This window comes from Cyprinodon tularosa, unplaced genomic scaffold (assembly GCF_016077235.1).
Source record: "Cyprinodon tularosa strain WSP-4 unplaced genomic scaffold, ASM1607723v1 ctg102, whole genome shotgun sequence".
Classification (NCBI taxonomy): Eukaryota; Metazoa; Chordata; class Actinopteri; order Cyprinodontiformes; family Cyprinodontidae; genus Cyprinodon; species Cyprinodon tularosa.
The window spans coordinates 51,886-79,156 of record NW_024037805.1 but is presented as its reverse complement, the minus strand read 5'-3'; the positions used below and the strand labels follow the sequence as shown (position 1 = coordinate 79,156).

At 37.3% G+C, this 27,271-nt stretch overlaps 1 protein-coding gene across 1 annotated transcript; it reads right to left on the bottom strand.

The window, feature by feature from the left end:
* Window positions 1–47: 47 nt before the first annotated feature.
* On the bottom strand, window positions 48–27,271 carry pip4p1a (phosphatidylinositol-4,5-bisphosphate 4-phosphatase 1a). Its single transcript, XM_038279193.1, has 7 exons — window positions 26,946–27,271; window positions 25,818–26,011; window positions 13,971–14,077; window positions 7,764–7,869; window positions 5,069–5,121; window positions 2,559–2,649; window positions 48–330 (listed from the first exon to the last, which is right to left on the bottom strand). Exons 1-7 carry the CDS (start codon window positions 27,061–27,063, stop codon window positions 187–189), a joined length of 813 nt encoding a protein of 270 aa, XP_038135121.1. The 5' UTR covers window positions 27,064–27,271; the 3' UTR covers window positions 48–186.

Below are 27,271 nucleotides of genomic sequence, written 5' to 3'. Positions count from 1 at the left end.
GTAGAGCAGTCGCAGGTGCCACCATTCATGTTTTGGAAACATCTGTGACTAGAAGGGAAGGGACGGGAGGAGCTGAACTTCTTCATGGGGTTGGATTAAATATATATATATTCTGTTTAGGAGCCATTTTTTTTTTTTTGTCCTTCCTGTTCTGTGGGGAAGTAGCAGATGATGACGAAGGGCCCTCTATGTGAAGTTCTGGAGCGGCTGGCTGACCCTCATGCACACCCAGTAAAAGGCCCGGGCCAAGGTAACCAGGACGAGGAGCAGCATGACGGCCCAGGAGGCGTAGATCCCCGGGTAGGTCTGAGCCTTCACCCACGTTCCAGCCTGAAGCAAACCAAACAAAAACAAACAGAGGATGAAGTAGATCAGGCCTTTAAACTGGACTGGAAGCCTTTATCTAAGCGATGCTAAGAACACCAGCAGCTGCATCAGGTCCTATCAGGGAAAATGCAACTAACCAAGCAGCAGAAGTGTTTATATTATTTGCAGAGGCTTTCTTTCCTTCTTTTTTTTCCTCGGCTGTCCAATTACGTTGCTCTAATCTTCACAGAATTCCAGTTAAGCATCTGCAAACCTCCAATACTGATTAACATATTAACATTTTTAGGGGATTAGCTAATAAATAGCTTTTACTAAATCCCAGACAAAGAAAAAAAAAATAACTGGCTTAAATCCGAGTGTCAAAATTTTTCTTGTGTTTAAGAGTACGAGTAAAGCCGCTTCTGACACATAAAAGAAACAAAAAAAAAATAAATAAAAACTCTCTTAATCATTTAAAACCTTTATGAATTTAAATCCAAAATCTACCAACTCAAGTGAATACTCACCCTTTCAACTGTTTGGCACCTCATATCCACAAACTTCAATATAGACCAGGATTGAATTGTACAATGGAGAGAAATGGTGCAACCTGGGATCTAGAGAATGAGGTTTTTATTTCAAAATATATGAACTTCAGTGGAAATAGGTGGATCACTCGTCTATTGTAGCTCTAGATTCATATAAAGGGTTAGGATAAATACAATCATCACCACAGCATGATGCTGCCACCACCAAAAAGGCAAAAAAGTTGCAGTTTGGTTTCATAAGAGAAGGGCAGCTTCTTCCAGATGCCTGCTCTGCTTATAGAAATCTACAACTGGACCTCCTGTGGATCTGTTTAACAATCTCAGACGTTTTCTATAGAGTGTGAACAACTGAGAAATCTAATCTATGGGGGACAAATGCGGAGCTGCAATGATCAAAAGATGCAACAGATCTAATCTAAAGAAATCTTAGGATAACAACTAACCCTCACAGGACATAAGGAAGGCCTCCTCCTTGACCTTCTAGGCTTAACAGCTCTATTTCCTCGTATGATTAAATGATTCATAGGTCAGGGGCCTGAACAGAAAAAGATGTCCTCTAAAACCTGACATGTACAAAGCCTGCAGAGAGAGAAGAAATAAAATCTCAACACTCCTTCAGACAGCTCTCCAAATTACCACATGTAACTAGCTCTAGTTAAAATATTAATAATCTTAGGGAAAGCTAAATACTTCACTTGAGTATAGCTGATTTTTGTTGTTGTTCTGTAAGACTTTTATACAGAAAGAAGAATGAGGGTTCATTAAAATAGTTTGTTACCGAAATATTTACCTACAATTGGTTTTTATGAAAATACTCCCATTTCAAAGGACAATTTCTTAATAAGCAGAAATATGGCTGTAAGAAGGACTAAAGATGAAGCCTGATTTTAAGATATTCACGCTCAATGTGTTTTAAAAACAGTTCATTAATTTACAGCACAATTCTCTGGACATCATTTTAAATTCAACCCATGCAGAAAGTGGGAATCAAACCCAGAACCTTCTTGCTGCAAGACAGCAGTGCTGCATAAACCCTGAATTTAAGATTTTTCCACTAATACTATATACTGAGAAAAATTAAAACAGTTTAAATAGATCAGAAAAGATCAGCCTCTGACCTTTTTGTCATTTTCTTCTCCCGTTATCTCAATCAGGAACAATCTGGGTTGTTTTAATAATTCAAGCCGCTCTTCAGGGTCCCTACCACCATCTCTCATCTTGTGTACGACCAACATGTTAAAGCTGTTACAGACATTAATCTTCAGTTCCCCGAATTTTTAAAGATTTTTTTAATTAAATCCTGAAAGGCCTTTCGACCAGCTCCTTCCCTTTAGGTGCATGCTATTAGAAATTTGATGGAGTGCACTTGTGTAAAGATTTGGCGTTTATCAGCTCTTGTATCACTCTTGTAATTAAAACAAGGCTTTTCATAAAACTTGATTAAATGGTAAGACATTTTACTGGCTGTTCACTTGTGATGCTTTCTAATCTTCTTCATCCTGGCTGGATGGATTCACATGTCGTGCTCATCTTGCTCCCTCTGCTGTTCCCGGAATGAATTGCAGCTTCCACCTAATTATGCCTGCTTATTTCATTAACTGGGTAAATGAACAGAACAATGGTCTGTATTCTGACAGATAAGTTTCCTTCAATCATCAAAAGGAGTCAGAGTGAAGAAAACAAACTCATCAAACATCCACTCACCATTAAGCCAGCAGTGGAAATGCTGAACAGCAAGCAAAGTAGAAAGCACCACAAACTTCTCCTGCGGGGATACCTCTGGCCAATAGAAGACCTGCAGATGGGAGGCAACATATCCTTTTGTTTTTTTTTTGTTTTTACTGTTGACAAAAACAAACTTGACACTCAGGCATGCGGGTTTTAAACAGCAAATGTTTTAATGAACAGGATAGGCGCAGATGTTCGCAACGCTCGCCGCATCTGTTGTCATTAACAATGGCTTTGTTAGAGCTGGCATGTACAGCGCCGTCCTGAAGCCAGCGCTGCAGAAAGGGTCTCTTATTACCCACATGACTGAGTACGCCTCAGCTTCATGTTTAAACGTTAGGAATAGAGGCGACTATTAAAAGACGGAAGGGTATTATTCATTGCTCTTTGCTCTAATCTCTGTAAACAAAGAAATAAAACTCCTTCCTGTGTAAAAAATGGTGAATAAAAAAACGGACGACGGCTGCAGAGCTGAAGAAAGCCTCCCTTTTTATAAACAACACACTAACAGATTTCTAATGTGATAAAACGAAATAAAACCTCTCCAACTAATGATGTATATGTTTAACACAATTGCAGGAAAAATGGCTGCATCATGAAGAGGAAGAAAAGGTTTTTTTATTCCTTTTTTTTTTCTCCCACCACTAACCTTTTTTGTGACAGTTTGGGCTGTTGAGGTATGGACCTTGGAAATGAAAAACAAAGGCCTTCATCAATCAGTTCCCAACTTTCTCATGCTGCCGCAGACAGATCAGCTTTTTGCAATGGAGGCCTGTCATGGAGCATTCTTTTTCAAGTTCCACCATAAATTTTCCGCCGGCCTGTTTGCTGTTTCTGTCACTGAGCTGATGTGCGTGTCGAAGGAGAAGGAAAAAAAGTTTTCCCTCACTTTGCTTTGCAGAAATATGTTTTATAGCCAGCATTGCAGAGATTTAGGCGAGAAAATAAGCTAACAATATATCGTCCACCTGCAGAGATGTTCCTCATCTTTACCATCGGTGACTGCAGGAATCATATTTATGTAATTTACTGGACTTGCCCTCAAATATCATTCCAGCAGGCTCATCCTTATCCATAATGCTGATATGACACCTCACCAAATGTTACTTTCCTCTTATCCTCTGAATCCTATTTCTCTAAAGTCACTTTAAAAGTTTCTGCTGATCGGATATCGTGTTGATTTAGCTGAATTCTTTGGATACAGATATTGACTTTTCCTTTTCCTGCCGTTTGCTTTTTGCTTGAGGTGTTTTCCTCCCCCAAGGTGCATACATTTTTAAAGCTAAAAAACAAAGCAAAACGCTTTGCTGCAGTTTTTAATATTTCATTTTCCTGTCCTTGTATTTTACCAATTCTCTGCTCTCGCCATCGGGCAACGATCTAAACCATTTCTGACACGATTTTTGTTCAACCTGGCCTTTTTTATGCATTTTTTGAACTTTTTAATCTGCTTTCAGGCCTATATTATCACTGAGCCAGAATGGGAACCTGGATAGCTACTGTAAGGAGGGCTTTATTGCTGCAAGGCCCAAGATTTTTCCAATAATTTTAAAGAAAGATTGGCATTTTAGACCTTTTTTCTATCTAATTGTGAAAAAAAAAGAACAAACAGGTTAAATTTCCCCCCATTCATTGTTTTTTGTTCCTTTCCTGTCAGAAACACAAATTTAATGAGCAACCAGCTCAAAGAACTTTAAACTTTTCCAGAATAAAAACTCCCACTAAGTTTTCTGTGATTTTTAAAGAATTTACTAAACTTTAGAACGACTTTACAACAGATGTCTCTGCAGAGTTCAGGAGTGCAATAGAAATGTCATTAAACCTTGACTGACGAAGGGATGGATGAATTAACAGCAGCTTGAATGGATGAACAAACCTCTACGTCTGCAGGATAACCGGTTAACTCAGATAGAACCTGACTAGAGGTTTTCTCTTTGAGTAGTACTGATATTAAAGACGTTAATATACACATAATTGTAAGTAACTTTTGATAAAAGCTGCAAAATGCATGAATGTAAACAGAGATAAACAGACACAATATCTAGATTATAGGAGAGACTTAACCCTGAAAAAAAAAAACTTGTTCCTGGATTATTTCAAACTTTGAAAAAAACTCCCAGAACACTGAAAAAATTACTTTATATTTCTTTACACTGGACTGCCTAAGACCCCTGTCTATTAGAAACAAATGATAAAAAACTACCCTCTCCAACCTGCTACTCTCAGCTAGTGATGCCTGCCCATTTTGTTTCCTTTCCTACTGATCAGAAGAAGGTTGTGCAGTGATGATTATTTATATATTAGAGAAACGTGGACTGCAGCTCAACCTTTATCCTGGAGGGAAAAACATATTCTTAACTGTTTGAAACAGGTGGGAAACAAATAATCTGAATCTTTTCTATGTAAAGATGAGACGTATAACAAAAGGAAGAGTCGACTGGCGTAAAAAAAAAGAAAAAAAAGGTGATTCATCCAACACTACTTACACTTTCCTGCAGTGCGGGCACCTGGCCAGCGTCCGGTCTGTGAACTCTGTCCACTGAAATCACAAAAGGTCAAATATATGAGAATCCAGTGAAGCCAGGAAGAGAGCTGCACATTTGCTAAAATTAAAGGCACAAGTTAAGCTCTCACATGCATTATCTGCATACATGCCTAGTTTGAAGCCGATGGCTCAAAATCCCTAGGAGGAGTTTGCAAAAGTTTGACGTCAACAAAATTGAAAAATTGCCAAAAATCGGCTTTTGACCCAAAATGGCCGACTTCCTGTAGGTTTTGGAACATTTCTACAATGTAATTTTTTTCATGATTTGTTTAGATAGTAATAAAAAATTACCCAGTGTTCTGCAAAGCGCTGTGTTTTTTTTACCTTCTCTGTTTTTGATCTATTTTAACAATTCTGAATCGATTCTCATTGATTCTTAATAATTCCAAAAGATCGTTTCATGTAACCAAATATCAATAAAAAAAAAAAACATGTTCCCTTGTCCTTTCTGCCACCATGATGATGTGATCGGCATGGTATCGGCAAATACTGCACAGCCCGGTATTGGGTATCGGGGCTATAAAATGGCATCGGCGCAACACTAATCCTAACACTAGTATCATTATGTTGCATAACAACAATACACGCTCATGTAATTCAGCTAAACACTGAAAAAAAAAGGGGTTTTATTCCAGCAATCCAAATTGAAACCGGACCAGATTGGAATGGATGGAAAATAATCGATTTCTAAATCTTGAGATTTAGAATCTAATCAATAATCAGTCTTAATTTCTTTCAACAGGCGTTGCACTTTTTATGCTTTCACTTAATACCTCTACTTCAATTCTATTTTTTTCTCAAACAAATTATGATAATTTCCCCCCAAAAAAGCCAAATTAATCTACATGTGGAGCTAAAAGATCCTCCAGAGCCACACCAACAACCATCACCACTTGGGTGACAACTAATTAGCTTTTAAAGCCACCAGCAGAGATTTGTTTTTCCAGTCAGCCATCGCATCTTTAGGCGTTGCACAACACTCAGCTAATTTCTAAAGCGTCCCTCTGCATCATTTCATACAATTCCTCTTCAACTGTGACCATGTCCTTCGTTCCATCATGCATTTCCAAACCATCTTTACTCATCTTGAAGTTTGTCATAAAACAGCAGCAAAGAAAAATTTTTCTTTCTCTCCAACATGAAATGACCATTATACATCAGCAGTGTGTTGTTATGGTTATTGATTCTAAGCTATAACTCAACATTCTCTTGGCTCAAAGGAAGGATGTCCTGCCTTTTTAATAATTTACCTGCACCAGCATGTTTCATAACAAAAATATTTGAAGATCCACAGAAATTCCCCCCTGATGCTTCAGGTGTAGAGAAAGAAGTCACAGAAGAATCAAAGGGCAAACTACTCTCTGCTTTTAGCATCAATCCACAGTGAAACTACTCTTTGCAACAGTGTTACTAGAGTTTTGCCATCTATTGTAAGTATTATCTTAGAAATTAATTTCTCCGGAGTCATGGACCTAAACATCTGTGTTATAAAAGCATAACAACTACTACTCTAAAATATACATAGAATATATATAACCTACAGGTGTAAAGCAAACAAAGAAACAAGCTATCTAAGAATGTGTGATGCAAATTTCAAAATATGAAAGCACAAAGGAAAAAAAAATTGACGGCAAAATAAGCTGCAAACACACGTATAATGCAAACTCCTAAACTTGCTAACACACAAAAAACAAATGCATGTGAAGAAAATGCTGCAATCACTGAAGTAAAAGCAAAAACATACAATCGACAAAACAAATACATAAAAAAAATGATGCAATTACAGAAAGAACGATGCACATAGTTCAAACTGTGTAAATTTGCCCACAAAACTAAAATGGTCTGGACCACTAGAGGGCGTCAAACAAATCATATCAGAAGAGAGTGTTACTTATATCTATATATATATTACTATACATAACTATGCTGATATTCTGTAGTACTGTAAGACTTCCTTCTTCATCCAACCTCCTTTAAAAAAAAAAAAATCCCATTAAAGTTTGACTTCCTGTTTGTATAAGGGAGTCTGGTCTGATAAGGTTTGTTATTTGTTCGACTCCCTCTAGTGGTCTGGAGCATATCCGCTTTGTGGCGCGAGTTTGCTGCCGTTTTTCACTATTTGCATTTTATTTTTTCTGTGATTGCAGTATTGTGTTTTGCTTGTCGCTTTTTGTTTTTGGTTGCAGCATTTCCTGCATGCATTTGTGTTTTTGATTGTCAGCTGTTGCTTCTATTTTTGTGATTGCTTTATTATTTTTTTATTTAGTTTACAGTGCATTTTTCTCTTGTGCTTGTGTGTTTTGGGAGTTTGCATCATGTTTTTGCAGCTCCTTTCTTCGTTTGCTGCACTTTTACTGAATCAACACCATATCTAAGGCGTAATCACTGTATTTGGCGAGATTTTAAATACTGGGAGATGAGCTGGACAAAACTTTCAGACAGAATTCATCCTGGATTTCTCAGCTGCCCAAAAATCCCTTTTCAGTTCACTTTTAGATGCTTTGGGGCCACCAAATTCCCTAAAATACCAACCTGTTCAGGTAATTCAACCAAAGATACTTTAGCACAAGCTGTATTGGGAACCTATTTCATTCATTCTGAATGTATGAAGGAGTTTTTGAGAAGAAAGATGTTACCAGGAAGGTGTTGCTGCAGTGTCCACACGAGACTCTGGCTCCAGCAGGCTGAGGGTCTGGGCTCGCCGGTCCGGGATGAACAGGACCCAGATTTATTATCCTCTTACTGAGAGGGGACAGACAGACACACAAAGTCAGCATTCCTGACACCAGCCAAGATGAGAATCAGGGTAATATTCAGTGTGAGTGCAAAGTGCCTTGTCATAAAGCCTGATGTTTTGAGCTGCTCTCTCAAGGGCAGGCTGCAGCTCAGTTTTATTAAATCCATCAGCAGCAGGTCCTCATTTTAGCACAGAACCCCATAAAAATTAGCTTCCTCAGACACAGACAGCAGCTCAGAATCACTGAGCAGACAAGGAGCTGAGATTGTTTGTCTGATTAAACCGCAGCGTCTAGTTTGAATGCAAAAACAGTGAGACTGGAGGCCAACATTCAGGAGTGTTTAATAAGGGGAATTTACTTTTTTTTTTAGCAATGCAAAGAATAGGCTAAAAAAGCTTCCAGAGCTTGTTAACAGTTATATTCATTTTGATTGATGTGATGAGAAAACAATTTAAACTGATGTTTAGAACATCTTACAATTTAGCTTAAACATGGCAAGATCGCATCAATGCAACTAAAGTGTTAGAAGTTAGAAGAGCCCAAACTATCCGTCACACCCCTGTAGAGCTTTAGTTTTCAAACTAGGGATCATGGCCCAAACAATTCCTGGGTCTTGAGATTCGCTACAGCAGGGGAAACCAATTGAAAATCAGCAGCGTCCAATTTTTTTTTAAGTAGAGAACAAAAATCATTCAGTTTGGTGTATAGACAATTTCCTGATTCACATATTTTATAAAACACCTGAATGAACTGTTTGATGATTTGACTTAATTTTTTTCTTCTTCTTTTCTGGTTTAATGAGAGCAGTGGGCTTTATGCTGCCCTGCAAGGCTTTAAACCTGGGTTTGAATGGAGACAAAGCCATTCTAAAGCACATATCAAGGTGCTCATTTTGAGCCTGGATCCATATTCATTTTTGATTCTGTTCATGGTGGAGAATCCTGCTTCACAGCAGCAGGTTGAGTCAAACATTCTCTAAATGTGCAGGGTCATTTTTGAGCACACATTTCACTTTTCTTTCACCAGTTCACCGCAGTTCTTCTAGCAGTCCACACTTTCTCTGCTCTTTTTCTCATCATCTTCTCCTTCTTTCCCATCACCCGGCTTGCCACAGGTTTGCCTGCTGTGTCTGAAAGTAGCAGCAGCAGCAACCCAGACTGACAGCAGCTCATTGGATAATATGTTTCACGTGTAACCTGGTGCCGACGCTCAGGAGAAGCGGCACAAGGCACAAACAAATATATTTGTTCATTGACGTTTTTTAGTTTGGGTTGGTGGTCCTGCTGGTATTATTATTACTCTTTTTCAGTTAAAGGCACACGGTGGACTTTGTGACCTAAAGAGTTGACGAATATGAGTTGTTAAAAATTATTCCTCAGGCCAATATAGAGCTTGATGCTATCAATGCTACGAGCGGTGCTCCCCTCTTGCAACACCGAGCATGTAAGTTGGGAGAAAACACACTGTTGTTGGCCAGGTCATGTGACCTCGAAGGACGTATCGCTTTTGGAGCTAAGGCTTTTGCTCTTTTATTTTTCCACCTGGATGACTACTAGTAATGGCTGAGGCAAGAAAAATGTTTAAACCTTCTTAGGAGGCTAAAAGGAAAAACGTGAAAGGGATCAAGTTCGAGGAAAAACAAGAGTCGATCTTGGAAAAGTTTGTTAATTAGTTCAGGCTGAAAGAAGAAGCCGGATGTAAAACCGATTCTCTTCTTTCAACTTTATTATTAGACTGGTAAGTTAACACTTTGCTCCTAGTATACAGTCATATATCTTTATTATTTTTGATGTTTAGTAGAAGGAAAAAACAGGTAGTTACAGATGTAACACCTCTAGTGGCCAAAAGGTGTGCCTTTAAGTTCAGTTAATTATTCAGAAGTTTGGACAAAGATAAATACATCCATTATGTCCATGCAAAAAATCAATAAAACATACAAATCTGGTTAGGAGTGGGCAGAAGTAAATTACTTTTTGAAACTCTCCTTTATAACACTCTTAAAAAAAAACAGATTCCTTTAAAAGCTGCATTGAAAAACATCTGCTTGTCAGTCTTATTTTTTTATTGTTGTTTACATATTTTGTAAAAATTATTTCTTTACATCTCTTTTTAAATCGTTGCATGGTTAGTTCTCGATCCAAGTTGTTCCACTTCTTTACTCCCCATAGGCTGATATCTTCACTGGAAAAAATCTAAATCTAGATAAGTCATTTTTTCCTAAAATAAGTGCATTTGTTCTTGAATTGAGGAGGTTAGTGAGAAACTTTGTCAATGAAACAAGACAATTTACACTTAAAATAAATTGCATTGTCTTATTTTAAGTGTACATTATCTAATTGTCTTATTTTAAGAGTAAAAATACTAATTCCATTGGCAAACATCTTATTTATCTGCTCAAATTAAGGGTAAGTACACTTAATTTAACAAAATGTTAACTTATTTCTAGATCGTTTTTCCAGTGTTTAATGTTATACGGACTTTTTGGATTTGAAAAAAGGGCACAAACCTCGTAGATTCTATCGTGTTTCCCTTTCAATAAACACTTTTTGCCTGTTTGCATGTAAATGCTGAATTAAATAAAATCTGCAGTGTCTGGTGGGTCAGAAGATGGAAGGTTATGGAACCTCTGCTGAAGGCCATGCAGGTAGAGTGGACAGCCACTTTAGCATCATTAAATGATGAATTTTTAACCTCCACAAGGAGGTTAAGTTTTGACCCTCTGAAAAGAGCAATTAAACTCAGCCACTCGAGGACAGGTATTCTGCAGCTTTTTAAACAACCCCAAAACAAATCTGCCTAAAGGTATTACTAAAGTAACCTTGAACCTCATGCTTTTAAATGCATGAGGCTCAACTATGCATTTATAGACCTTTTCTGATTTCAGATCTCTTTCTTCATGATCACCTATCAGGCTGTTTCGGTGCTCATGTAATCAGTGTTAACTTCATTATAAGTCAATGATTAAAAGCAAACATGCCAATGATAGTTCAAAACAAACATGTTCTGCAGCTTCCCTGATAGAAGCACTCACTCTGAATTCAACAAATAAAGATTATCTCCACTGATGCATCAAAGCGTATGTCCCAACATCCACTTGATTATTAATAAACTCAAAGCATGCTGCTTGTTGATGCGTTTAAAGACTGAAACTAGTGGGAGTTTTCAGTCTTGATGCATTTAATGAACAGGGGAGAAAAATATAATGAATAATAAATCCATATTTGACTTGCTGATGGATGGAAAGTTTCAGACTTCTGCCAGCAGTTTCCTGATCTGTGCATCTCTAAATATCTGTGATATTTATCCTGAACAGAGAACTGGAGCTTTGCCTCAAACCTCCATTAGATGCTGGATTAAAGCTGAGACACACACTGTCCTCTTTAACAAAATCATATCTGGCTCCTGCTGATACTGTTTTAATGCAAAGGAGGTTTACTACATTGTTAGGAAGGAACCTTTTAATGGGTCAAAAACATGTTACTGTCAAAAAACTAATATTGGGTTAAATCAACTATACATTGTGCAAATTTAGAAATCTAAAGGCTGCATTCAAAAAACAAGCAAACCATGATAGCACAGCATAATACCATAAGTCGAATGTTTCACATCTGAGAAAGAGAAAACTTTTATATCATGGGTGAAAACATGAAGAGGGAACGTCACAATGTTATGATTATATGTTCTATATGTGAAAAATAACCTGAACATACTCCCTTATATCAACATAGTTCTATGGAACATTTCAGCTCATAAATAACTAAAATGTTTGCATTACATAGAAGTAATAAAAATCATAGGAAAGAAATAAAAGAGGGAGAAAAAAAAAGCAAACTGCTGACTGCAAAAATCCTGGACATCCCAGAAGGTCATTTTCAAAGATTTTTCCAGCTAAATGCATATTATTGGTTATTATTTTGAAGCCAACAACTTATTACCGAGTTAAAAATAAATATTTCTGTTTATAGTGTTTGTGGCTAAAGAGAGGACAACAGCCTGATGCAAAACGACATGCTAATTATTCTGATTTGGTAAAAATTGATCTTATGTCTCCATGTACTTAGAGCAACTCCGATTTCCTTTAGTCAGACAGAAATCAAACAGGTACGGCTCCAGCTACCAGAGATGGGAAGTAACGAAGTACAAATACTTTGTTACTGTACTCAAGTAGATTTTTCTAAAATTTTTACTTTACTTTACTACTTATTTTTATGGCGACTTTTTACTTCTACTCCTTACATTTTTACACAAATATCTGTACTTTCTACTCCTTACATTTTTAAAAATTGGCTCGTTACTTTAGTTTTGAATCATTTCAATGGAGTTACCGTTATTATTTTTCACGTCATCAATACCAAATTCAATCTAATTGGATGGGAATCTACGTTGCATTTGACGCACCACTACAAGATGAATCGACAGATTCGGCGGTATTCATTGGCGGCAAATCATTGCAGCTTGGTGGCGGTGGCGTTAGCATAGTAGCATGGACGACGAGATGATTGAAAATGAACACAGCGGAGATCTAGTCCTATTGGCAGACATCCATTTAAAATGTAGGCAACGGCATGAAAAAAGTGGTTTCTACTTTTACTTTTATACTTTAAGTAAATTTACAAGCCTGTACTTTGTTACTTTTACTTGAGTAAAGAAGTTTAATCAGTACTTCCACTTTTACCAGAGTATTTTTTAACACAAGTATCTGTACTTTTACTCAAGTACAGAAAGTGAATACTTTTGCCATCTCTGCCAGCTACCCATTCTTTTACTGATTAATCTATCAATTATTTTTTCAATTCCTTGATAAATACTTTCAGAACATTTATATTTCTACATACATAAATGTTTGAAATAAAAATGTTATGCACTTTTTTATGAATTCTAAATAGAAAAAACATTTAAAAAAAAATCTACATTGTACATATTCATTTAAAAATTTATACAGCTAGATTGAACCTTTACATATCCTTCCATTAAAGACAAAAATCAGCTGCCGGTGAAATAAATTGAAATTGACAAAAGTAACAATAAATCAATATTATATAAAATGGAAATCACTGAAATCAGGTGTTTTTTATTCAGGAAATGTTCAGACTTCTGCACCTGTGGACAGGTATGTTGGTTCACTGTTCAAGAGCAAGTCACGTTAATTTGTCTGGGAGTTTTTTATTTTTTGCCAAATTAGCCAACAATTATTTAAATAATGGATTATTTAAAGTTATCCAATTAATTAGTCAATTCAGCCCTACAAACAGCATCTGCAAGACTGTTGCGAAACAATGGAGGATATTAGACTCCATAAATTCCACCTGAATTTTATTGCTTCCAGTGTTGCACCGATACCAGTATTTGGCGGGGCCCCCATCCAGCACTAAAATGGTGGTATTGGTATCGGCGACTACCGAGAAATTGAGCACCGATACCTTTATGAGAGCCAAAAGTTTATTCAACTTTGTCATCCATTCCAGGTAGGCAATAAAACGTTCTACTGGATTCACCTTGTATCAGTTTTAGGTATCGGCCATTACTGCACAGCCAGGTACCGGGTATCGGGGCCAAAAAATGCCATCGGCACAGCACTAATTTCTTAAGTTTGATACATCAGACTCCACACCTTAGCGATAGCAGATTTTATTATTCTATAATTTTTCTTCAAAATTTAGCAAAAACTTAAAAGGTATTTTTTAAACAGATATTTCACCCATTGCTTTGAAAAGGGTCCTGTGTGCAAACAGAACTAAATGAAGATTAGAGAGCAGATGGAGGTTCTATGAGACAGAAAATGAACCTCTAACAAAAACAACAAACCGCTTTTCCAGACTGAGCTACAGTAACTTTCCACACAGACACACTTCTCAAAATACTTGCCAGGAAGAAGTAAAACCCCATGACAGTCACTCTAATGAGGGTGTTATTTCTTCATCCGGCTCACTGGGCTCTGTGTGTTAACTGTGTTGGCAGACCAGCTTTAATTGAAGGGCCGCTGTTCCCACTGCAACTTGCCTCTTCTGCTATACTTTTTTTTTTTTTTTTTCAAGCAGGACAGTATGTTAAGAGTAGTTTTGGAGGGCTGTGCACGATCACAGACCAACATGCAGAGTTTCTCACCAATATGGTCGGGGACAGGCAATCCGCTGAGAAGTGACTTTGCAGATGAGGAGACAGTTGCAAGGGCAGCGAACGTACTTCTTTCCTGCCGGGGCATTCTTAATGGGCTGCAGAGGGAGACAGAAAACGCTCAGGAGATCAGAAAGCAGCAGAGTCACAGAGCAGAATAGGAGAAGATAACGAGCCAATTATATGTGATGGGCAGGGATGAACACATAGGAACTGTTTTCTACCAGCAGCTGTACACAAACTGCTGGTTTAGATGGAAATTTAGAACTGATAAGAGTTCAAAGCACATGAAACCAAAGAGCCAATTATTCAGCCAGCAAAACAGTTTGAGAATATCAAAATAATTACTTTTAATTAGAAATTTTTTTTTAATACAAGTGCCTGTAAACACCAACTGGGGCACAATAAAAAAAACAACAACAAAAAAAACAAGCCTTCCTAGTAGTATGTTTAATAGTTTTATAACATAATATAAGACAGGACTTTATTGATCTCCAAACTGAGAAATTCACTTGTGACATCAGGCCTGATAAATAACAGGAGCTGCAAAAGAAGGAAAAGGGGCATCGATGAGGTAAGTTTAAAAAGTCAGGCTAACACAAAAGAAAAACACATATACATACACATATATACATATATATGATTCTCGAGCCTTTCATGCGTTTGAATAAGCTTAACTCACCTTTTTTTTTTTTTTTACAATATCTAATGCTTCCTACGGATGGCCCCAAGATAACTGACAAGTTTTACAGAATATAGGAAACAGGATGGACTCTATCAAGAATTTATCAAAAAGTATATATATATATATATATATATATATATATATATATGTGTATATATATATATATATATATATATATATACATATATACATATATATACATATATACATATATATACATATATACATATATATACATATATACATATATACATATATATACATATATATATATAAAGATATATAAAGATATATATATACATATATATATATAAAGATATATATATATGTATATATATATATATATATACATATATATATAAAGATATATATATATATATATATATATATATACATATATATATAAAGATATATATATATATACATATATATATATAAAGATATATATATATATATATATATATATATATATCTTTATATATATATATATATATATATATATATATATATATACCGTATTTTCACGACTATAAGGCGCACTTAAACGTCTTTTTTTCCCTCAAAATGTGCGGTGCGCCCTATGGTGCGGTGCGCCCTATGTGTGTTGTAACTGCGACTTTTGAGACCACCTCATTGAGGAGATGATGAAAGAGTGGCTGAATGTAAGGAGACCAGGTGTTTTTTTTCCACCCCTCACCATCGCTGTTAATATGTAACTCCATGCGTGCCCGTCTCACAGCTGATGTGAAAAACATGGGGAAACAAATTAACGCTGTGCTCGCTGTTCAACCGCTCGACATCGGTGTGAACCGGACCCAGCAGGTGCAGCAGAAGCAGCGAGTTTACATGCAAAGTCAATGGTTGACGCGCGTATAGGTGCAGCAAAAGGTCCCGCAGCGCGTTTTGGTGCAGCACGTCGGGAGCGTTTAAGCATCTGACGCACTGCCAACGCGCTGCTGCTGCTCAGATGGAAAAATTGAAGTTTTGCTGCTGGACGCGCCGCATCAACCAATCAGAGAAGCTGATCTGGGAGCTGACAGCGAGACACAGCGCTCTGATGATATTAACGCAAATGAAAAGGCTGGATGAATGAGGAGATGATGAAAGGCAGGTGTATGTGAGGAGACCAGGTGCTTTTTTCCACGCATCACCATCGCTGCGTGCCCATTTCACAGCCGATGTGAAAAAACGATGAATCAAATGAACGCTGTGCTCGCCGTTATCCCGGGGGTCTGACAAAGGAACTTCCACCGCTCGACATCGGTGTGACGCGCCCGTTCAAAGTAAGGCTGCGAGCGGTGTGGGAGCGATGGATGACAGACTGAGACCACAGTTTCATGATAAATGGAAGGCAGCGCCGTGCAAGTTACGCCACCGTTTGCGGATGGATTGTAGATGGACTGTGTCTGCTGGCTCTGTTGTTCAAGCTTTCGCAAAAGCCGGCATTATTTCTGAGGAGCTGCGCTGCACGGAAAGTGACTCTGACAGCGCAGAAGGGGAAACTGGCATGTCTGATTTAGCGCAGCTGTTTTATTCAGAGGAATGCTGAGGATAACAGAGGATGATGACTTTGATGGGTTTAAGGCGAATGAAAAAGGCTGGATGGACGAGGGGATGATGAAAGCTTGGCTGAGGGAGGTGTATGTAAGGAGACCAGGTGGTTTTTTCCACGCATCTCCATCTCTGTTAATCTGTGATTCCATGCGTGCCCATCTCACAGCCGATGTGAAAAAAAAGGTCAAAGAAATGAACGCTGTGCTTGCTGTTATTCCGGGAGGTCTGACAAAGGAACTTCAACCGCTCGACATCGGTGTGAACCGCCCGTTCAAAGTAAGGCTGCGAGCGGCGTGGGAGCGATGGATGACAGACGGAGACCACAGTTTCACTAAAAGTGGAAGGCAGCGGCGGGCAAGTTACGCCACCGTTTGCGGATGGATTGTAGATGCTTGGACTAACGTTTCTGCTGGGACTGTTGTTCGAGCTTTTGCAAAAGCCGGCATCATTTCCAAGGAGCCGCCCGGCACGGAAAGTGACTCTGACAGCAAAGAAGAAGGGGAAACCGGCATGTCGGATTTAGCGCAGCTGTTTAATTCCGAAACAGAGGATGAGGACTTTGATGGGTTTGATTAATACTCTGTAATAAATACTTGAATAAAGCACAATCATACTCAGTTTTGCTCCCGCTCTATTTTTCTACCTAAAAAACTTAATTCAACAGCCGCCTCTGGGCCGCAGCGCATCCGGGCTCACATCAGCAGGTGTTTTTTCATCTAAATAATCTAAATCTTTTTAAGTGAGAAAGTCCACCGGAAAATTTAATCATTACAGTCAGTTCATTCAGATTATTATCCTGCCTATGTTTTAAGTTAATTTATGCGTGAATAAACGAAGAAGAAGGGGAAACTGGCATGTCGGATTTAGCGCAGCTGTTTAATTCAGAAACAGAGGATGAGGACTTTGAGGGGTTTGATTAATACTTTGTAATAAATACATGAATAAAGCACAATCATACTCAGTTTTGCTCCCGCTCTATTTTTCTACCTGAAAACTTAATTCAACAGCCGCCTCTGGTCCGCGGCGCATCCGGACTCACCTCAGCAGGTGTTTTTTCATCTAAATAATTTAAATCTTTTTAAGTGAGAAAGTCCACCTGAAAATTTAATCATTGCAGTCAGTTCATCCAGATTATTATCCTGCCTATGTTTTAAGTTAATTTATGCGTCAATAAACTGTATCAGAGGAGTAATCACAGCCCTGTGTCATCAGCGATGTGTCTCTCACGGCAGGTTCCCAGGTTTGAATAATACTTTGTAATAAATACACCTTGCAGCTTTATTTGCTGTGATCAGTGGGAATAAAGTAGTTTTAATATGTTTTTAAGTGAGAAAATCCACCTGAGAGGACATGTACCTGTATATAAAAAACGCGCCCTATAGTCCGGTGCGCCTTATGTGTGTGTTAAATACAGAAATGGCACACATAACTGAGAGTGCGCCTTTTAGTCCGGTGCGCCTTATGGTCGTGAAAATACGGTATATTATATTATGTCTGGGCTGCCTCAATGTTACAACAATTGTTTTAGTAAACATCTGCAAAAGTGCAAGTTTGACGTGCAATGACATCAGTTATTATAAAACTTTTGCAGTTACAGCTTTCCCGTATATATAGGGTGATAAGTGTTTATTCAGTCGAGATCAGCAGGATGATGCAGTAAAACACTAGAATAGACAGTATTTTTCTATCACATATTCTAATCACATATTTTAAAATTTTTTAGGGACTTGAAAAAAATTAAATACACATTTGCTTAATCCATATAATTTAGGCATATTTAAAATCAGATATCAGGCAAGGCTTTCTGGGAGTTTTCTCCCTACTCACAAGATGGGACATTTTTTTAGACACAGTTCTGGGTTTCTTTACATCAGGGGTCACCAAGGGGCCCTTAATAACCACATGGGGTGCCCTCAGCATCTTTTAAAACAGAACAACTTATCAGTGCATTGTCTAAAATGTTATCTAATGCTGCTGCTCTTATTTTTAATCATTTATAGAGCATTTCATCATATCAACAATTTAGAACTTTTAAGCATTAATAGGGATTTCAATAATGACAATATCTAAAAGCAAATTAGAAAACAATAAAATATGTTTATTATCTATAAAATTTAGGTGAATGACGACTCCTGCAGTTCATATGTCAGCACTGGTAGCCCATCCTATCACCCTCAGCCTTGAAAAAGTTGGCGACCCCTGCCTTACATGTTGTCATATCAAAACTTGAAACTAATCCTGTGTCAAATTTTCTGCCAATTTTGTTAATGAACATTTTATGGCGTAAGCTTCAACTGTCAAACTTTAAATAGGGAACCTGCAAAAACCACAGACTGTAAGGAGAAGGGGTGTACCAATTAGGTTATTAGAGCACAGGCAGAATGAATAGAGGATTATCCACAATCTGTTTTGTTCAACCATACACAAAGAATACTGATTTGTATTATTCTTTTTACCTCACTGACCTGTTTTATTTCATTCGCTATTTTTTTTTATTATATTGCACAATGTTTGTGATAGCTTTAAGATAATTGAAACATTTATTATGCCTGGGCTGCCTCAAATTTAAGACAATTTTTTTGGTACAAATGTGTAAAACTGTAATAAGTTTGATGTGCAATGGCATCTACTGATTATCATCCAGGGTTTGCACTTACAACTTTCCCCTGTATATTACATGATATGGGTTTATTCAGTCGAGATCAGCAGGATGATGCAGTAAAACACTCACAAGCTATCCCACCGCCTTGTCTTATGTTGTCAGCTAAAAGTCCTAGACGTGATTATAAGCAGAACACCTGGATGTGTTGTGCTGATCAAATACAGTACTATGGACACTAGCTGAACCCTAAAAAGATCAATGTTTAAATTGATGTAATAATCACACATAAACAGAAGGATGTGGGGTTCATTGTGTCAGTGCAGCTTCAAACATGGCTGCCATAATTAACAGTTGATGCCACCCACACTGTCTGTAGAGGGAAAAAGAAACAACCTGTACTCAGCTATAATGAATGAAGGCCATATGTACCTAACAGATCCAAAACAACAGCGTTAATGAATAGAAATAAATATCCCATCTATTTTAAATACCTGCAGATGCTGATAACTTTGCACAAGTTCCGGTCTTATAGAAATCTCTCACAATACTTGTTTGGATACCATGGTCCAATTAGTCATAAACTATGGTACGTTTGGTGAAACGATGCTTAACAGTGCATGTCTACACAACCTCTGCATGATATGTAGTGTACATCCAAGTATAATGACTCCATCTGCAAGTTGTTGATGCTAATCTTCACAGCTTGGTAAGAAGCTCTTCTCCCATCTGCACATTGATTTGCTCTGCTAGCGATGCAAACTCTTTGAGTCATGTCCTCCTGCGAAAGCATCTGTGATTGCTGGTGAAATTAAACACAGCTTTTTTTTATTTCTAATCAGTGCAATGGTCAAACTGTCTCCCAATCATAATTAGGGGTCTTTTTCTGAGGTCAGACATGATTAGAGTTCGGCAAATGAAGTTTCAACTGAACAGATGTTTTTTTTTTCCTTCCTGTGGAGCTAATAATTCAAAAATACTTCAGAGTATCACATCAAATAATTGAATCATTGTGTAATTACTACATGAGGAGGATGACGGAGCTCTTGTACGTGCAGGCATTTTTAAACACGTTGCCCATGTCTGTTTGTGTCGCTATTTTATAGCAACCCTTCACTTTAAATTATGCAGAAATCATCTCTGATTACTAATTAAATGATTTTGCATTGTTGCGTTGGAGTAAAACACTTGCGTTATAACGACACAGACAATATGCCATTTGGAAGAAGATCTAATTACAAGCAGCAAATGACACTGCAGTCATCAAACCAAATCATTCAGATCGCAGCCCATCATTTACGAGTCTGTCCCACTTTTTGTTTTTACTATTTAAACCAACTAATCCTGCTGTCAGGGCAAAATAAACAAAGCTTGTTTGTGCTTAAGTGCAGGAAACACAAGATAAAGATATTCTGGACTAAAGGCCACCAGACTTTAGCATTTTATCTTTGTGAAGATACCTGTACAGACGTGACTCTAAAACTGACAGCAGGAGAAATAAAAGTGCCAGATGTTATTGCTGCTGTGTTACACAAGAAACAGAAAAAAATGTTAATATTAAAACTGTGGTTAAACACGGTATAATGAATAACAATATTACAGTCATGATGTAAAGTTACTGATGCTTCCAAGGCCCGTCTGACAGGCAAAGACAGGAATACTTAGCTAATCTAGATCTCTCTGGTTTCCAGCAGAGGTGTCAATTAACAAAGTACAAATACTTCATTACCTTAGTTAAATAGAAATGTTGACTATCTATACTTTACAGGACTAACTTTTTACTTCTACTCCTTACATTTTAAAAATAGACTCATTAGTTTTGTTTAATTTATGCACATTCCCGTTATGGATTGTTGGTATAAAAAAAAAAAAAAACAACAACAAAATAATTTGTTTAATCAAACTTGTTGTTCGATAAATAGCAATATAAAAAGTTTTTCCAAGAAGACGTAATGTTAAATTTCACATTGTTGCCATAAGATTAAAAAAAATAAGTCAGGGTTTCTACAGGAATGAGTTGCTCTTATTTAATGCTCTTTTAATGCTCTGAGAAATTATTTTAATGCCATCGAGTACCCATGACTCTCATGTAAACAAGGTAAAATCTTTCATCATCTTTACCATGGACAGGCTGCAGTCATGTCCAGAATTCCTCGTTTTCCTGCCACTTTTGTTGAAATTTGCATTTTCCCCATTCTCAAGCTTCTTTTCTGAACCTACGATCAACCGGAAGCAGTTCTTCACAAATATATAGCGATATAATTATATCTGACGAAATTGTTCTTATAATTTTTTTTTTTATAAAGCCTTTCAAATTCCACAATAATCACATTTAATGAACTTTAATGCCAATTAAGGCTTTAATTTCATAAATTATAATTTCCTGATTTGTAATGACCCATGGAAACCCTGTAAGTATTAGGAAATTATCATCCAAAATTGCAGAAAACTATTTCCCTTTAATTGGGTAGAGCAGTGAACAATATGAGGTTTAAAGCATCTACCCTTAACATTTTTGCTGCGTTACTTTTACTTTTATACTTTAAGTCATTTTAAAAATGGGACTTTTACACTTTTACTTGAGTGAAAAGCTTAAGTTGATGCTCTAACTTCTACAAAAGTGTTTATACTTCTACTTGAGTAATAAATATTAATACTTCTAGGCTGCAGGTGTGACTACTTTTAGAGAGGAATGGGTCTAATCTAGAAAAATCAATCAGTGACTGAAAAGATTTAGCATATATTTTATTGAGTGGCTCTGAAAGGATGGTCAAATAATAAACACAGTAAACAAGTGAAATCCTAAACTAATAATAACTACAAGGTGTTCCTGCTTTTATTTACTTATTTTGTCCCAATAATTCAGTGACTTAATGCAATCTTCTGCTTTTCCTCAATAGAAAATGTTTAAACTGATCTGACTTATAAAGTGAATTTAACTGTGTTGATTAGGAATGGTGTATTTGACTGCAAATTTGAAGGTAAAATGGTTTAAACTATAGATCGACCGATACAACTTTTTTCAGGCCTCTATCATATTGATTACTTTGACAATAAACAAACTGATTCCTAATATCTGCAGCCAGTTTCTTGGGGCTGATTTTGAAGCTGATAATTTATCTTCCTCCATTTACATAATTAAAAATAACACAATAATGACAGACGTTACACAAGTTTCACTTTAAACAAAAAAGATAATTTAACAAATCTAGCTAAATATTATCAATAGATATCAAACGGAGGAAGCAGCAGGGCAAGCACTCGTGTATCTTTGGTTTAAACTGCTTAATGTTTTGTAAAGTGTCCTGAGTTGATGTGTTGTGAGTTCTGTAACTTGTCGGGTTAAAATGCAACCAACACATTGAACTCCAGGGGGAATAAATCAGTTAAAAATCAGTGGGGTCCAAATAAAGAAAATGATCAACCAGTAAAGGTACAGAGACATTTATAATTAGAATCTGTTACTTTAAACAGAATTTAAAATGAAATAAAATGAGGTGTTTATGCATCCATGTTATACATTGACTTTTTAAATAAAAATAGAACATCTTTACATCATAAAATCTAAAGTGTCTTTTTGAAGTAGAGAACAACAATCGTTCAGTTTGGTAAATGGTCAATTTCCTGATTCATATATTTTATAAAACACCTGAACTGACAGTTTGTTATTTTTCTTTTTTCTGGCTTAATGAGAGCAGTGGGCTTTATGCTGCCCTGCAAGGCTTTAAACCTGGGTTTGAATGGAGACAAAGCCATTCTAAAGCACATATCAAGGAGCTCATTTTGAGCCTGGATGCATATTTATTTTTGATTCTGTTCATGGTGGAGAATCCTGCTTCACAGCAGCAGGTTGAACCAAACATTCTCTAAATGTGCAGTCATCTTTGAGCACCATTTCACTTTTCTGTCACCAGTTCACCACAGTTCTTCCAGCAGTCCACAATTTCTCTGCTCTCTTTTTCTCATCATCTTCTCCTTCTTTCCCATCGCCTGGCTTGCCACAGGTTTGCCTGCTGTGTCTAAAAGTAGCAGCAGCAGCAACCCAGACTGACAGCAGCTGTTTGGCTAATTAGTATCATGTGTAGCTTGGTGCCGGACGCTCTGGAGGGCTTTACCACACAAACAGGAGAAGCGGGGCAAGTGAAGTTAGACACTGCTGACGCACAACATGCGGTAATTTATAAACGTTTTAAATCAGCCAGCAGGTGGGTCCGGATCCGGACCGCGGTCCACTAATCCTTGACCTCTGATATACTCCTATCGTTTGAGTCAGAGTAAAGTCGGGTAAAGTTAAGTGACGTCAACAATTAGATCAATCTATAAAACTTTGAAAATATTTGGACATTTTGATACCTTCAACAAGCTGTAAAGTTCAATAAATATAAAAATTTAATAGGCCTTTTAAAATGAGGGTGGGGCACCTAGTAGTTAGAGAGCAGAGGCCCGTTTCACAAAGCAGGTTTAACAAACTCCGACTAAAATACTCAACTCTGAATTGATCTAGTCTAAGGTTGAAGTGAGTTTGTTTAATAAACTCTAAGCTGGTCCACTCAGAGTTGAACACATTCGTAACAACAGGAACTACAGACTCTAATGTAGAAATGAAAAAAACAAACAAAAACAAATGGAGAATGTGTTTAAAAGCTCTAAAGCTGCAAAGCAGAGGAAGATTGTCCAGGAAAAGAACTGCTGCTCAAGTTAATGCATAGGTTTATATGAAGTCCTCTATGGCAGGCCGTTTTAACATTTATCAAAATTATGTTTCTTTGCTGCTCCATTTGTAGATCACAAAAATAGAATTCTTTCTGATCAAAAATTCCTAGTCGGAGCTGTAAAAACAAATTTTCTCAATTACATTTTTGCAGCAGAAAATTAATTTCAGAAAGTAAAAAAAAAATTGTACTAGTAAGACTTATATTTTATATACTTAGAAACGTTTACATATTTTAAGTGGCTGTTTTGACATTTATCAGCTTGACTGAATATTTATTTATGGTATCTGAAATACATTCTTCCAAGTCAAAATAATACAAATTAGGCCAGTAACAATAGGAATACAGAGATCTCAAATTAATTTCCAGAATGATTTATTTCGATAGGAAGAATATAAGGTTGTTTCAAATGCTAATTATGACAAGGAAAAAAAATTATTTCAGATATCAGAAATATATATTCAGACAAACTAATAGGCATCTAAATGCCTGGTATAGTTTGTTCTAATCACGAATTGAATGGTAGGGGATCAATGTATTATAATTAGGTAAAAATTCAAGGGAGAGAGGCTCAACTGTCAGCAGGTGGAGATGAAATATAAAACTGTTGTTTTAACCGTTAGGACCTGTGCATCATCTCATGGTGTTCCTCCTGATTTTGATTCTATCTTCCTTTACACAGTAAATATTAAATGACTGTTTAGCTGTGCAGTTGTTTTCTATGGAGAATTTGGAAACACATACGCACAATACCATGGGCTGCACAGTGAAGCAGTGGGTAGCACTGCTACTTGCAGCAAGAAGGTTCCAGGTTCAATTCCCAGCCCAGAATCTTACTGCATGGAGTTTGCATGTTCTCCCTGTGCATGCGTGGGTTCTCTTAGTCTAATTGGCTTCTCTAAACCACCTTAGGTGTGAGTGTGTGTGTGAATGTTTGTTTTTCCTGTTTGCCTCTATGTTGCCCTGCGATGGTCTGGCGACCTGTCGAGGATGTACCCCGTCGAGGAGGCACCAGCACCCCTCGCAACCTCACCAGGGATAAGCGAGACAGAAAATGGATGGATGGATTGATTGATTAGCACAATCCTAAGATTGTAAGACGTAACATGACTAAATTATTCTAAAGAGCTACAAAGAGAATGATGAATCAAATCAAGAAAAGGAAGGAGGACATAGTTAAGGAAGGTTGCAAGAATGTGAAGAAAGAAGGAAGAAACGGCACAAGGCAAAAGGTAAGGAGGTTGGAAGAAGAGGAAAACATAAAGAAGGAAAAAGGAAAGGATACTAAAAAGGTCAACTTCTACACCAGGGAGGTTTCAATGCCCCCTTCCCACACTTTAAGTGTGGCTCTAAGTACTGAAGTGATGCTACAGTAGAAACTTCTACAAAACAAATATCTTTACTGACCAGAACCAACACTGCAATGCATTCTATACATTTTGGGTTATTTTTTTGTTTATTTCATAATTTATTTGTTTTTCATGAGTTTTTAAACTCCAAACCTAACGTATTATAACAGAATAATAGCGAATAACACCACTCTCCGTATGTCACTATACCTACTTAAATGAAACAAGTGCTGTTTTTTTTCCATAACTGCTGTGAGCTCTCAAGACCCAGCAGTACTTATGTAAAAACATATAATTTCCATTTTTAAATACTAATTTTTTCTTCTTGAATTTTTTTTCTGTTCGATCTGAAAAAGAAAATTTAGAATTAAATTGAATACTTTCCCATAGTTTGTGCGAGCCCTCTGCAAACAAGGGGAAATGAGCTGAACAAGAGCTAAACAATAAGCAGCTTATGTAAAACTATGCTGAAATATTTTGAAGGTGGTCCAGCAGGATAAGCAATGCTGGCAGGAAGGTAGAGAGATGGATGGATAAATGAATGAATGAATACAACCTTTACAGAATAGGATAGAAAAAAGTGTGGAAATAAAAATGTTTTTTCCATACTAGGCTTTATTTTTATTACTTAACCAAACTTGGTAATTTATTTTAATACATATTTGTCAGGACAGTTTTAGAAAATTATAGAAACATTTAGTCAAATGTTCATGTATATGGATTAATAGGGAAGGATATTCATTAAAAAAGTAATGATGTAGACAGAGTTGTAAATACAACCTTTTTAAGAACTGTTATCAACCACAAATCTGATTACTTTTCTGTAGATCAGTAGTAAACTTAGATTTAATAGTGTCTGCATCTTTTTTTATATGTGAAGTTTGTTTTTTTTTGTTTGTTTTTTACTTTAGCTATACATTATTTTTTTCATAAACTCACCGTAGCTTCATTGCAAACCCCACATTTCACCACATGCTGGTGGATCTTTCCCTCCACCGAGATGAGGCTCTGACATACTCTGCAGCTGATAACAGGGGCATTTCCGCTCTCCGGGGAGGTGAGTGGGGAATAGGGTGGAGGGTCCTCCCCTAGGAGCACTGAAGGCTGACTGGCACTGGGGAAAGGGGGGAAGCCTGAACAAGAGCAGAATAAAAAATAGGAAAGTAATAATATAACAAAAGCTCTAGTTGTTGGGGGTTACAGGAGTGGTGCAGTGCATTGAAAAAAAATCCCGACAACCTTCAATTCTCATGACAAGTAACCCATTACAACAAACGAGATAATGCGATTAAGTCTGGCGTTCAGCAGAAAGGAGCTTTAGTTGAAAAACACTTAAGGAATGCAGAGCAGGGCTGGTTTCAACACAGGAGTATTTACAAAAGCTAAAACCGGAGTGTTAAGGACAGCTTAGCCTAGAAATCACCTAAAATACGCAACTCTGTCTGCTTTTTTATCTACTTAAAATTCTTTTTTTTTATTTAGAAAAATCTAAGTGATGAGTTAGAAAAAGAATATCTTCTCTTTTGTAGTAAACGCTTTACATGCAAAGTGGGATTGGATGCAGCATCCCTCCGCAGCATCCGTAGTCACTTCCTCCTGTCAATCAAATCAGGTGTTTCTAGGATGCTAGCCAGACCCTCGCAATTCCTACAATAACATAACTAGTGAAAACATTTAGCCAGAATAAGCTATTCTATTTCACCCAAAGTCCATAAACATAGATATTTTCATGGTGTCATTATTATCTGTTAGCCGTTAAGCTAAGCACAGTAGCACAGACGCTAGAAAGAGCTAGCATCTTTTAGGCTAAGAATACAACGGCTACTTGGTTTACAAATATTTATGTCAATACTATAAAACTAACCTTTTTATCTGAGAGAATGTGGTCAATAAATGTGGTTTAACAAGCATTCGCCAAATTCTGAACCAGAAACATTAAAATAGTTAGTACAGTTAGTGGAAATGACAGAGCTAACGGGCTAACTGTAATGCCCAGTCAGTGAAGGAGGCTGTGTTAAGCTAGGCTAACAGAGGCTGGACTGAGGATGGATCACTGTGCATACTCACTCTCTGGTTTGTTGGGTACACTATAGGACCCAGCGCCGGGGGAAACCCCCCCGTTACCGCTTCCAAGAGCGCCATCCCCCAAATCTGAGAGTAACGGGGACCTCTCGCCGTCCGCCATACCGAGAGCGAGGCGCAGGTAGGGGGTGAGAGAGCAGGAGAGACGTTGCTGACCGATTCGGTGTTGTATTGTTGTCTCGGAAATGAGTCGTCACATGATCACACCCACCCAGTCCGCCAGCACCGTTAGTGATGCGGTAACGGAGCCCGGGGGGGTGTGGCACCGCTCTCCTGATGCGATCCTGGGAGAGATGCGCCCGGAAGGAGGA

Bases quoted from the DNA above. Each gene is read 5' to 3' on its own strand.
- pip4p1a (XM_038279193.1), bottom strand. From the start codon at position 27,063: ATGGCGGACGGCGAGAGGTCCCCGTTACTCTCAGATTTGGGGGATGGC. The intron at 26,012-26,945 runs GTGAGTATGCAC...GCTCTTGTTCAG, and splicing joins TGTACCCAACAAACCAGAGA to GCTTCCCCCCTTTCCCCAGT. The intron at 331-2,558 runs GTGAGTGGATGT...GGTTTGCTTCAG, and splicing joins TTTCCACTGCTGGCTTAATG to GCTGGAACGTGGGTGAAGGC.